The sequence below is a fragment of the Nomascus leucogenys genome, chromosome 4, assembly GCF_006542625.1.
Source record: "Nomascus leucogenys isolate Asia chromosome 4, Asia_NLE_v1, whole genome shotgun sequence".
Lineage (NCBI taxonomy): Eukaryota > Metazoa > Chordata > Mammalia > Primates > Hylobatidae > Nomascus > Nomascus leucogenys.
The window spans coordinates 113,745,774-113,760,021 of record NC_044384.1 but is presented as its reverse complement, the minus strand read 5'-3'; the positions used below and the strand labels follow the sequence as shown (position 1 = coordinate 113,760,021).

At 45.9% G+C, this 14,248-nt stretch overlaps 1 protein-coding gene across 1 annotated transcript in view; it reads left to right on the top strand.

The window, feature by feature from the left end:
- Positions 1 to 14,248, top strand: part of ITGA9 (integrin subunit alpha 9) — a 380,757-nt gene that overhangs the window by 234,140 nt on the left and 132,369 nt on the right. Inside the window, exon 18 of the mRNA XM_003256852.3 lies at positions 2,134 to 2,284. Coding sequence (XP_003256900.2) covers positions 2,134 to 2,284 — 151 coding nt within the window. The remainder of the gene's footprint in view (positions 1 to 2,133; positions 2,285 to 14,248) is intronic.

Sequence of the window (14,248 nt, the reverse complement as noted above, 5' to 3'; positions counted from 1 at the left end):
ATAATAATCATCAGTCTCTCATGCATCTTCATCCTTGTCATCTTCAGCCTCAGCCTTATCACCGTTCTCATCCTCGCCCTGTTCACTCACCCCTCTCCTGGGCCCCCATTTCCCTCCATCTCCACACCCCTCAAACGTTCACCTCTTTCTCCTCCAACTCCCAGTCTTTGACCCTAAAGACGCAATCACAGAGGAATTCCCGTGTGTTGCTACCACCCATCTACTAATGCATCTTCAGCTCACCTCCAGCCAGGCGAGAACAGTCGTTCATCAGACCCCAGCAATTGTCACCTGTCATGTTTTCATTAATTGTTCCTTCTCTAATGGATCATTCCCATTAGCATGCAAATATGCTATGATAATTCCCATCTTAATAAAAAAGAGCCAGAAAACTCCCTGGAGCCCACTTCCCCCACCAGCTACCATCCAATTTCTCTGTTCTCCTTCAGAGAAAAACTTTTCCAAATAGTTGTCTGTCCTCATTGCTTCCATTTGTTCTCCTCCTACATCTGAAACACTCTCCAGTCAGGCTTTCCTCCCATCATGCCACTTCAGCAGTTCTTACAAGGTCATCAGTGACCTCCAGAAGGCTGATTCCAATGGCCAGTTCTAATTATTCCCATTGTTCTGGCCTGTCTGCCATATTGGACAAAATTGATTCTTCCTTTCTTGAGACTGTCCTCTGTGACCATGTGGATGTCTCCTTTCTCTATTTTCCTCTTCCTTCCCTAGCTATGCTTTTCCAGTCTTGTTGGCTGACACCTCCTCATCTTCAACTCCTAAATGTTAGTCCTCATCTCTATCTATACTCATTTCCTAGTGATCGTTTCTAGTCCGTCTCAAATGTATCCTAGCCCAGACCCCTCCTTCAACTCCAGACTCATGCATCCACCTGCCTCAATATCTCCTTTAAAATCCAATAGGCATTTGGATTTTCTCTACTGAACCTTCTCAACCCAGTCTTTCCCATCTCAATAAATGACAACTTTTCTCTTCTAGTTATTGAATACAAAATCCTTGGAGCAGTCCTTGACTCCTCTTTTCCTAACACCCTTCATCCAGTCCATGAGAAAAATCTGTTGGCATGACCTTTGAAATGTGTCCAGAATATGACCCCTTCTCACTCCCTCAGCTGCCATCACCCTGGCCTTCACGTTCATCTCCTCACACCTGGATTGTCACAAGAGCCGCCTACCCAGGCCCCCTGTTCCTCTCCTGGCCACTCCACAGACCGTTCACATCATAGCCAGTGCGAGCCTCCTTTAAACACAAACGTCAAGTCACGCTGCTCCTCTGCTCAGAGCCCTGAAGGGGCTTCTGAGGGTCAAACCAAGGTCCCCGTGATGGCCCACAAGGCCCTGTGGGATCTGCTGCCCCAACTCCCTTGGTCCCTCTGAGCTCAATCCTTCCTGCTCTCTTTTTCACTCCTCTCTAGCTGCACTGACCTCTTTGCTGTTACCTGCATGTGCTAGGCACATGCCCACCTCAGGGACTTCTCCTTTGCTAGTCCCCACATACCTGTATTTCTTGCTTCCCTTCTTTCTTCTGGTTTGTACTGAGAAGTCACCTCATCCGTGAGGCTTCCCTGATCACCTTATTGTAAATTGCACCCCACCTGCCTTGCAAGTCTGGCACATTCTATCTTCCTTACCCTTTGTAAGTTTTCTCCACAGCTCTTACCACAATCTGACACAAATATTTGCTTATTTCTATGTGTGTTTTCTCCCCCATGAAGCTACCAGGACTCTGTTTTCTTTGCTGCTATTTCCCTAGCACAGAGTAGTGGCTGGCACATGGTAGGCACTCAAAAATAACCGCATGAATTCATGTACAAATGAATCCCACGCTTAGGTTATTAAGTGCCTTATAGTTTTTGAAGTTTGATGTACAAGATTTCATGTGAGCCTCTAAACAGTCTAGTGAGTTAGGCAAGGTAGAACCCTGTGCTTTACATGAGGAAGCTGAGGCCCTAGAGGTAACTGATTGCCCAAGGACACATGGCTAGTTAATGGGGCTCCTGGAACTTGTAGTTCTGATCTCGGTTTCTGCCCCCCACCTTCAACTACCCCCTGTGCCTCATGTTGTATTAGTGTAGGCCTCAGGGCATTCATTGCTGTCTATTTTTCATTACAGTATGGATGACAAAACCCTGTATCTAGCTTTGGGGGCTGTGAAGAACATCTCCCTAAACATCTCTATTTCCAACCTTGGGGATGATGCCTATGATGCCAACGTGTCCTTCAATGTTTCCCGGGAGCTCTTCTTCATCAACATGTGGCAGAAGGTAAGGAGGGCATCCCTGTAAAGAGCAGTTGTTCTGTCTGGTGCGCTTGCTGACTTTCATTATAGCCTGGAATAGGCAAGCACTAATCCTTTCTGTGGACCATCATTTAGAATGATTAGAACTTTTTTCTTCCTGGACTTAGAAAACATGTTGGTATAGCCAAAGAAGCAGCCGTAAATGCCCACAGAGTGCCAGAGAAGTGTCTGTATTTACATAGTCTCCCATCCCTTCTCTCTTGTGGAATCCTCTCCCTATGGTTTTACATCTGGCCCCTTCTTGGAGATGATAGAGTTGCTGTCTCCAGCACACACATGTTCTAGAGAATTCCAGTTTTAGGTCAGTAGTTGTGAAAGTAAGGGCAGATCACTGCTTGCTGTGTTAGTTATTATGTATGATGTACTTGATGTTTCTAGTAGAGGGTCACTGCTTTGGCCTGTCCTTTGGATTATTTATTTATTTTTTTTTTGAGACAAGTCTCGCTCTGTCACCCAGGCTGGAGTGCAGTGCCACAGTCTCAGCTCACTGCAACCTCCACCTCCTGAGTTCAAGTGATCCTCCCACCTCAGCCTCCCAAGTAGCTGGGACTACAGGTGTGCACCTGGCTAATTTTTGTATTTTTCAGTAGAGACAGGGTTTTGCCATGTTGGCCAGCTGGTCTTGAAATCCTAACCTCAAGTGATCTGCCTGCCTCAGCCTCCCAAAGTGCTGGGATTACAGGTGTGACCCACCGCCCCTGGCTTTCCTAACGTATTTGAGTGAATTGAGGTAGTTAAATTATTTCCACAAATTGCGTGAGTTTTTTTTAGAGTAAATTAATTTGAATGAAGTGAAGTTTATATAGCATGACTCAAATGTACAGTGCTGGTATTCTCCCCTACCCATAATCACCCCGAGTGTACCACCTCTCAGAGGAAGTGGAACAGGCTTCCCCACAGATAATAAGGGGGAACAAGTGGACAAAAGTCGACTCTGCTCTACCCAGTGTTGCTCTAACTGTTGGTAGCTGTTCAGCTGGGACTGCTTGCAGCTTTTTAATATTTACAGCATTGAACGGGGGTGCCTTGTTCTTTATGTTAAAGTGGAACCAAAATCACTTTCTGTGGAAAACCTTCACTCTGCCCACCGATGAGCACTGTGCATACATTGAGCAGGTCAGCGGTGTTTGTTCAGGCACATATTCTGTGGGCTCAATAGTGTTGACAGGTTTGTGCCAAGCCTGCCCAGCTTAGGGGACAGCTGAAATGCTCAGAGCCACCAACAGTAGAGGCACTCCAAAACTTTCCAAGAAGTCATCTCACATTCCCTGCTGCTTCGTAGCATTCAGGAGCTCAAGGGTTGAGGGAGGCCACAAAAGCAATCAAGGACTGCAGGAGGGGTGTGCTTTCCATCCACTTTCTATATTCTAAAAATTACTGCTGGATTAAGCCCAGTCAAGAGAGAACCAAGTATCTATAGGGTTCAAGTATCGCTGGCCACACACAGAGTATCTTTTACAGAATCGCATGTGCTGTGATGCCATCTCCCTGTGCAGGATGGGATGGTAGGTGAGGGAGAGGGGCTTCCTTGGGGATTTGACCTGTGGAACTCGTCTCTGTGGAACTCAACTGAAAAGATGTAGTTGGCAACTGGGTCATTACATTACACAGATTTCTCTCACTCAGGACCCATGCGAGAAATTTCTTTCCAGCCTCAGACTTAGAAATAGCTGTCCCTTTGCCTGAGAATTTTGGCTTGTTTTTACCTTGTGACTGACTAGGCTTCATTCTCTTTATTGGCTGCTAGAAAGCTCAGAGCTGACCCCACTCTGTCTGTATATAGGACTTAGTCTTACTATTTTATAAACTCAATAGCCTCCTGTATCTTGCTTTGCTCCCCCTGTACCATGTTTTTCTTTTTAGCTTGGAGATTGCATAATATTCTACCATATGGATATACTATGGATTTACCTAAAAAATTCCTCTTATTCTGTATTTAGGTTATTCCCAGGTTTTATGTTAATTAAAATTATGATGAATGTCTTTTACAGAGATTAGTACCAGTAAATGACCATATCCTTAGCTCTGTAACTTTTCAGAGGGTATGAAGTCACATTTTTGACCACCTACTATACACCAGGGACTTTTTGCACTCTGGTCCCCATCCCTTCTTCACTGCATGAGGCCCAGTGTGTGTGATTTATTGGAGGAGCACTCTCAGGAGAAGAGGGGCGAGGGAGCAGGGGCGGGCAGGGGAAGGGCTGGGAGGGATGTGCCGTCGGGTCAAAGCTAGCCTTGGTCTGATTTATGGGCTGGGAAGAGGTGGGGAAGCCCTGGAGCATAAATCACTCTGCAGAATTGTCCCCCCTTGAAACTGCTGGGGACAGCATCATTTTCTACCCCTGTATCGTCATTGGCCACTGGAGGGACGCAGGGATGGTGAGTAGCCTCCCAAGCATGCTGGACAAGGAGGCTCTAGGAAATCAAAGACAATGTGCCTGGGAAGGCCACAGGTACAAGCCATTGGCCACTGTAGCTGGCCATGGGAAAAATGGGAGCACATCATTTTGATCTCTTTGCCATTGAATTCCAGCAACCTTTGAAACCTTTGTCACAAGGAACCCTAGATTTCAGTTCGACAGAAACTTGACAAGGTATCGGGCTCTTCGGGACGTGGTGAGTGTTAGCTCCAGAATGGTGATGGAGCAGGGAGGTATCTTATAGCTGCTGTGGAGGCAGGGCCAGCCAGAAAAGCAGATGGGCAAGACGACCCTCAGGGTGGCAGGAAAAGGAAGGGAAAAGAAACAGAGACTACCCTTCCACGACTCCAGCCACGCTGCAAGGTTGATAAACAGGAGATGTAAATGGCATCACCCAGCCCCGAGCAGGATTCTGACAGGACCCAGTGGCTAGTGAGGGGCACCAGGAGAGCCCACCCAACCTGCTTAAGAACCCACAGGCCTAACAGGACCAACATGGGCCTGCGAAAAGATTCTAATGGGTAAACTAAGAAAAGCATGACTAAGATACAGAGGGAAAGCATAAGTTTTAAAAAGATTATTAATAGAAAACAAAAGTAAATTTTACAGAGCATCTACTTTTGTTCCTGATGAAAGTAAAAAAAAAATGAACAAAGTGAAAGATCAGACAGTAGAACAATAGACTGTATGAAAATGGAATGGACTGGGAGGCAAGCAAAAATAAATGTTATGGATGGGATAAAGAAATGTTACAATGAAACCAGGAAATCAGTGGCAGAATTAAAATATGTTATACTCAGGAAAGAGCAGAATCAGCAGAACAGAAAATTGATTTAATGATGTGGAGGTGTTTTTGAGAAGCTCTGAGAATTCAGAGAAAAAGAACAAAGCAATAAAAAAGGATGACAGTGAGGACTATATTGTGGAAGGTGGAAACTGGAGAACAGCAAAGAGAAAATGGTTCCAGAATAATTGGAACAGAAGCCGTTCCTTAGACAGCAAAGGAGGATCTCCGTTTCCTAAAATGGGTACAGCAGACACCAGGCAAAAATATTTAAAACATTTTAATGTCTACAGATAGCTTCATGAAATTTTTAATTTTAAGGATATGAAAATACTACTATTAACACTTAGCAGAAAACAAAGAAACCAGTTTCTACAGACTTTTCTGTAACATTAATGTCCAAAGTTAGAACAGTATATTTCACTGTGAATTTTAAATTCAACACACAGCCAACTTGCCCTCCACTGTGATGTCAAAATAAAGATATACTCAGATATATGAGAATTCATAGGCTATTACCTCTTCTAGTTTGGATTTCCCCAAAAGCATACCCTGATACAATGATATAGGTACAGGTAGTTTATCTGGGGGTGGGTGATCTCAGTGGTGAGTTTAGACAGGAAAGAGAGGAAAGACAGGAAGGCGTGCATTTATAAGCAGGTTACTGCCGTGGGCACCTTGGGCTTGTCTTCCTCAGACCCTCCAAGAGACTGTGTGTAACAAACCTCAGATCCATTCACGTCCAGGATGAGGAAGCTGCTGGAGGACTGATCCCCCAGCTCCTGTCATTCATCATGGAGAACGATTCCCTGGGCGTGAACTCTCTGGCACTTCCAGCCTTCTCTAAGTAGGCCCACACTCCCTGGGGCCAGGAAGCAACTCAGGCAGAAAGATGTGGGAAGCCTTTGACCTGGAGGGGCGTGGCTTCAGGTGACCAGGACTCTGGCTGGTTCTGGGGAATGTGAGCGAGGTGCTGGCCACATCTGCTACAGTAACCATGAGAGCTTCCTGAAAAGTAGTTATTTACAGATAAACTACTCAAGAATACAAAAGTAGTTGAATAAAAAGTGTGCCACAGCCAAATAAGCATAGAATGAAGCAAAACAATTTTTATAAATATTTATAATAGTGAGCAAATGTAAAAAAAAGTATTGCCATGGTAAATGCATAATTTAAAAGATTAATAAAAAATAATCCCATAATCTCAGTTATACCAATAACAATTTGAGAAGAAAGTTGACTTTGTGACTCCTCTGCTTCACTTTCTTCAGGAAGGAGTTCAGACTCCTCAGCTCCTCATGAGAGGCCGTCCTAAGCTTGGTCCTGCCTGCCTGCCTTTCTCCCCAGACCCCTGGCTCACCATGCCCCCACATATTCACTTGAATCAGTGGCCACTTAATACCAAAGCTGCCTTTACCCAGGAATCACCCCCACCCACCTTTTTGTTTAGTGAACTACTCTGTCCTTAAATCTCAGCTCAGGGAACCCGTGTGCAGGCTCCTCACCTGGCTGCACAGGATCTGCCCACAGAATAGATGGGTGGATGGATGGATGGCTGGGTGGATGGCTGAGTGGATAGATAGATAGGTAGGTAGATTACTGGCTGGGTGACTGGCTGGGTGACTGGGTGGGCGAGTAGGTGGATAGTTATGTGGATAGGTGAGTGGGGATGGCTGGCTGGGTGGATGAGTGGGTATGTGGGTGGATGGGCAGGTGAGTGGATGACTGGCTGGGTGGATGGGTGTGTGAGTGGATGGCTGGCTGGGTGGATGAGTGGATGGGTGAGTGGATGGCTGGCTGGGTGGATGGGTGTGTGAGTGGATGCCTGGCCAGGTGAATGGGTGGGCGGGTAGGTGGATGCATGGTTATTCGTTTTGTCCAAAGTTACAGAGACTCAAGGCCCAGGCCTCCAAGGTTACCTATCTTCTCTGTCATCACACAGTCAATTAGTTATATATTAGCTTCTAAGACTGAATACAAAATATCTCCTGCAATGGATTTTTCTGTCTTCTTCTAATGCAAGGCTACTTTCATAGATTTATTCTGGATTATTTTTTCCTTTGAGGGAAGGCTGCTTATAAAAACATGGGGTACACATGGATGACCATCTGCTGGCTTTTTTTTCTCCTAAATAAAGCTAACTTGAAAACACATTATAAAAGAGGGCTTAATTTGTTGGTAGCTACTCTGCTGGCTGGCATGTGCTGTCCAGCCAGAGTTCAGGGTATTATGGCCGGCAACTAGGTTTCCTCAGGGGCAGGTCCAGTGCACCGTGTTACCTGCCAGGCAAGGAACCAGCAAAGCCTCACTACAGAGTGATGATTCCTGGGGTGCCCTGTGGGAGCAGTGAGAGGGAGCTCCCGGGGCAGGGGAAGGGTGCATGGTTAAAAAGGAACATAAGGAAGAATAGATAACCACTGCATCACACCAGGGTCACCATTCACACTGGGCTCCATGTAAACGACACCTCCACAGAATATAATGTGAGTGGTGTCCCTGGAGATGTACAGCTCTATGGCCCTGGAGTTAAGGTAAAGCCTCATTTTAATTTCTTGCTGTGGAGCCATTTGGCACAAAGGACTTTGGCTCTTCTTGCCTTTGTCAAACAGCCATGGATTTGTTTGGACAGCAGTTATTGAATACCTGCTAAATGCCAGGGACTGTTCCAGCCACAAGGAGACACAAAGATCTAGTCCCTGCTCCCAGAGAGCTCACGGCCTATTGGGGCCAAAGGCATGTTAGTGAGCAATTAAAGCACAGGTGCCAGCTGCTCCACAGAAGTGCTGAAAAGTTGTTTGAGGCATAGATATGACAAGGTGAAGCAAGTCATTACCACAGTAGCTAGTGCCATGTTGGACAGAATCCTTGGACAAGTGCTTAAGGTACATGGATGAGCCTCCAAAGGATCTGATGTCAGCTGATTCCTACATTGCAGAGCTAGGGTGGGTGAGATGAGTCAGTTTATTTGGCTGGTGAAGGAGGGACCTAGGTTGGAGCAGGGATGAGAGGGCAGAAGAGAGCAAAGGGGGAGGGGCAGGAGAGAACCCAGCAGGATGGAAAGAGGCTGCCCATGTTGAACAAAGGGCCAGTAACATTTGTGGTGGCAGGGAGATGTCAGGACATTTTAGAAATCTGATGCCTGCTGTTACAGGCCTGTCAGGACTTTACCACTCATAGGTTCTAAGAAATCTGCCCTCCCCACCTCATTCTGTTTTGTTTTTAGCCCATTCTGGATTTCTGCACTCATGAATGCCTCATGTGACCACGGGTAGGCAGGGAGAAAAACTCAAGGGGCTGGGTTATGTGTACATACTCATGGTATTGACATGTTATGGCATGCATGGAAACAGACCTGGACATGAAAGGATAAGCTTTAAGCCAGGTGCATGAGGGCTCCCAGCTAACTTTTGGGTGCAAAGAGGACGCAACAGCTTGCCACAGAGTGACAGTGGAGGCCATGCTAGGACAGAAGGGAGAACAAGCAGGGCAGGCACCCTGGCCCGACTCTTCTACACAGTGTGAGATGCTCTCTTGGTTTGGGTATCCCAGATGGGAAGGAATTCAGGGAAATTTCTTTATTTGGGAGATGCAAGAAACAATGGTAGGGGGTTGAAGTGATATAGTAGGGAGGTGAAACAATGGAAGGGAGGTGAAGTTATATAGGCAGGAGGCAGTGAATGAAAAGTGAGCTGTTAAACCAACTACTACAGTGGACTGTGGGGCTTATTCCTGCAGGGCAACTCTAGGAAGAGTAAGGGAGCTGGGGGTTTTATACTCCTTCCAAGTGTCAAGAATTGAGGTCTCCTGGGGCTATTTATATTCTCCAGTACTCCTGCCCTCCCATATGCGTGGCAGGAGAGACCTACATGGTTTTGGAAAAATGCTCTCGGGTGCAGAGGTGCTGTAATATAGCCCCTGGCAGCTGGAAGTGGGCTGGAGCATCCTGAGGTGGAAGTAATGTGGCCAGGGCTCACCAACCTCTGCCAGAGAGGCCCACAGGATTAGAAGTATCTCTAACCTGAGCACCTCACTTTCTAGACTCCTAGAAGTTGTAGGTTGGTCTGATAGAGCCTCGCTGAGGTTCTCATACAAGATCTAGTAGCATACACCTCACAGTGTGCAGGAGTGGGGTGAGGCAGGTGTGGTATGTGGGTGAAGAGGACCAGGGTGGGGCAGGAGGAAGCAGTGAAGACAGTGGGAAGATGGAGGGCTCCAGCCTCACCCACAAGGCAGCAGGCTCACAGCAGCATTCAGTGGTTGCCAGGTGGGAGTGAGGCCCAGCACACTCTGTTTTCTAATAAAACCCAGAGATCCTATGACTTTGGCAGCTAATTAAAATGTTTTCTGAACATCATATGAGCCAAACAAAACATGTCCAGTGACTGCCTCCAGCCTGTAGGCCACCAGCCTGTGACCTCCAGCCTGGCTGTTTTCCGTATGTTCTAGTCCGGATCTGCGTTTCTGGTAGAACTTAGTCTGTCTGCAGCCTTACTGTGTTTCATGTTCTCCCCTTGGCAACAGATAAATTAGTCAAAGAGGTGAGAGTTTGGGGCTTCAAGTGTACGGGTGTCTGGGGAAAGAGAGGAGTGGAGAGGGTCAACCGGAATGTAGTGTCCATGGAATTTTTAGAACTCATGATGTTTTGAAAACTATTTGCTGGCTGGAATATTTGTACTTCACAGTGATTGCAAGAAGCAACTAAACTGGAGTTTGAATTTTAGAAGCTGCTAGAAGTAAAATAACAGGCAACCAGTGTGAAATAGAGGGAAAGTGTAGCTTTGGTGACCAGCAGATGCAGAGTTGAGATTCCAACTCTGTTTCTTGTGGCCAGTGTGGCCTTGGCTCAAGGGTCTTCTCTCTGTGCCTCAGTTTCTTTCTCTATAAAGTGGGATTGTGCCAAGGATTAAATGAGTCCTACACCATCATGTACAGTCCCACTTGTACATGATGGGTACCTACCATGGTAGCCCTGACTCTGCCGTACATGAGCTTCTACTTTATAGCTTATTCATTTACTCAGAAGGGATATACTGATCACCTACTTCAGACCAAGATTAAATGCTGAGGGGAAAGAGGAAAATAAGGCAAGAATACAGAACATAGAATGTATGTCGGGGGTGATAACTCTTTCTTTTAAGCCAAAAATTATCAGTCATTGTCTTAATGAAGGATTGAGAGACAGAGAGAGTGTGTGTGTGTGTGTTTGTGTGTGTCTACATACTGTAAAAAAAATAGAGTGTTAAACTGAACATTTTTTAATTTAATGAGTTGCTTGTACTTAAGAAAATAAAATTATATGAAAATTAATGTGAAGCAGTAAATATAGGTCAATTCAATAAATGTCTGTGTTGGCTTTTGTGACTCCTGATTTTTTTTAAATAATGCTTGTGGGTTTTTTTTTCCATTTACTTACCATTTGCTTTAGTATTGGAGTTTTTGGTTTAGGGATATTGACTTTTTAAAACCAAGATATATAATTGTTCAAATATGTGATGCACGTAATACGTAACAGCAAAGTTTAGATAATGAGGAGAATAATGCCCTCCAAAAACAATGGCAGGGGGCTAGGTCCTGACTCTTTCAGACTGGGCAGGGAGGCATCTGGCCCAAAGGGCTGGAGGAGTGCGGTATGGGATTCAGACTTTTTATCAGGTAGGCAGTGAGTGAGGTCTTGACTGAGAGAACAGAGAAGGAAGAACAGAGGCTAGAGACATCTTAGAGGAAGAACAAAGAAACAGCGCCGACAGGCCGGGAAGGTCAGAGACTCAGTGTTGGGACTGCTGGAAGAAAGACAAGTGAGGAAGAGGGATGATTGTGAACTCAGCGGGGAGAACCCAGATCCTCTACTCCTGATCACGCTGTAGCGCGCAGAGCACTGTAAGCTCGTGAGGAATGTGCTTCGTGCCTGGCATCAGTTGGCCGTAAGTCACTGAATTTGTCTAATAAGACGTTGCATTGTCTCTGATCTCCTTGAGAGACTGAGATAGATGGATAGGCCCTAGGTCCTTATTTCCTCCATGGGAGGGTATTGTGGGAGGGGTGATGATCTTCGAAGGGAAGCTCATTTTTGCTGTTTCTAAGGAGTATAATTTGAGTTCCAAATTAAACTGGTCTTCGAAGTTGGGCTTTGGAGGCAGTAAAGCACCAGGTCAACTTTCAAGGCTTTCAGTGGCTCATTTTTTATGATAAACGGCATCGAGGGCTTGTAAGTTTGTTTTTCTTATCAAGTGATTCTTCAGATTGTATCTACCTTTACCACAGAAAGGGCGGTCCCTTTCTTTCAGGAGGGGTTCTCTCTTCACTTTCAGGGCAAACCGCTCAAGATGGCGCCAGGTGATAAAACAGATCCACTTGCTAATCTGGATAGAGCAGGAAGGACTTAAACATTTATGTGTTTGTATACCTTGATTTGAGGGAGTGCTTTGGCCTGTTTTTAGACAGAAGGTTCCATACAGAAACTGCATCTGTGCAGGCGAACAAAGCAAATTGTGTTAGCAGAGCCGGGAAACCAAGCATTGAGCAACAGAATGGTTCTTAGGCAGAAGTGAGCCTCATCCCTCAGTGCTGGGACAGATTACAAACAGCCTTCCTTCACTCTGCTGCTTTCATTCAGCGCAGGGACTGATTTTCATTGTGTTCTGCTTTCTCTGGTGTCTCTTGTCAAGTTAATAGTAGCCTCAAGTAAAATGCAACCCTTAGATGTTTATAGTCATCTTGGCCCGGCCATTAAGATGATGAATGAACTTGCTGCTTGCCCTGGTAAGAGAGCCCTGAGGGTGGATGCTGATACTTAGAAAATAATAAGTCTTTTCCGCCCCCTTCCTATCTTTAATCCAGTGCCCCAAGCCCCCTGGTAACTTTACCTTGAACTTCCTGTATAACACCAGGTAGAAAAGCCTCACCTGGCTCGAAGCCCACTTGAGGCTCTAACACAACAGCAAGCTCTTTATCTAGCTTTGTTGGTCTTCCCCATCTGCTTATCAGATGGAAACTCGGCATTCCTCAGAGACCCTTCAGTGTTTCTCAGTTGCTTCTGCAGGCCCTTCCCTTCCTCTTCGAGAGGACAAGAGAAGGTGGCGGGGAGCAGGCACCCCAAGCCTGTGTTTGTATTTCCTCACCTGGATTACCTGTGGCCCATGCATCAGGGAGAGCCCAGCCTTGAGTGAAACTGCCTGGGAGACAGGCTGGGCGCTTCCTGCGGCAGTTGGCAGTGAGGAAGTGGTGGAGAAACGCAGATGTCCATTTCAAATCACAAGGCGGCTTCAGTATTCCGCCGTGGGGCTCAGCTTTCACCTATATGAAAAGCTTCATTTTGTATTCACTGCATTTGGAAGGAAGGCTATGTTTTGCTTTAGAAATGTCAACAGAGCTGTAGTTACGACAAGGATCAATTAAGAAGGACGTTTCCCAGAGCCGCAAGACTTGAGTGAATCTGTGGGGGGAATTTAGAAAACATGTGTTAAACCTCTAGATTTCTTTTTTTCTAACTAACTGCAAAACAGCAATTTAATAATTTCCTCTTTTAAGGGGAAAGCGGGGAGTCTTAGTTTTTAAATCTTCCTAAAGCAGCACAGCATCTCTTGAAAAGAAAGCCATGTAAGACTACTAAGCTAAGATGAATAAAATAAAATTTTCAAAATCGAGAACTTCGGTGTCCTAGTCTGGGTTTCCCTGAGCAGATCCTGAGATGAGGGCTCACATGCAGGTGGTTCATAAAGGATGTTTTTCCAGGGGAAGACAGGTAGGGAGTGGAGAGATGCAGGACAGAAACTCAGGCAGAGTCTCTCAGAGTGTGGCCTCAGCCTGATCCTGCAAGGGGGATCAGAAGTGTGAGTTACACCAAGGTACTGTCCCATCTCCAGCTTAGGAAGCTGGGTTTTGTTCTCCCGTAAACACCAGTCATTGGTTAAGGGCCACTTAGGGAGGAATAAGTGGTGGAAAGTGGTCCCAGGCACTTTCCACCCAGGGGTGAAGTGTAGACAGTGGGGATCCAATAGCTTAAGGACAGAAGAAGAACCACGGTTCTGGCTCTTGGAGGCAAATGAAGACTGAAGCCACATTGTGCATATAAAGGGAGTCCAAGGAGCATCGGGTGGGGCATTGAAATTGTTTGCTACAGTCAGTTTACCTTCAACTGGTTTCCTTCTTGTTCTGAAGGATATATTACAAGCATATTGACAAAAGTCTTTGAACTCTTGAGGTATTTGTATGATATTCTGTGTCAGCTGCACATGGTATGTTTCTACCAGCATCTGAATTGGGGAATTGACATATACAGATGCCCGTGGAATTTAACAGAGAATGTGAATGTATGGCTACAGTCCATCACCATCCAGCTTGCCAGGGCTGTCATTTCATCCTTTTGAGGCCAGGCTTACAGACAATCTGGGCTTCCATTGCCCCCATGCTCTGCCTGTGATGTGTGGTGGCCTCTGGCATTGTTCTAACTGAGGCACCTGAGCATAACTAGTGAGCCTGTCCTGCTCTCCCAAGCAAGTCCGTGTTTAAAATCAGTTAGGAATATGTTGGGCTGCATGTAACGGAAAAGCCACCTTTTTTAGCAGCTGATCCTTGTAAGACTTTTATTTTTCTTTGGTAATAATAAATTGAGAAATGGGCATTTCAGGGCTGGTATGCACCTGTGTGGTGCCCACAGGAACCACATTCCTTCTGTCTTTCCTCTCAGCCTGTCTTCATAGGGGTTTTCAATCTCCATACTCCAAGG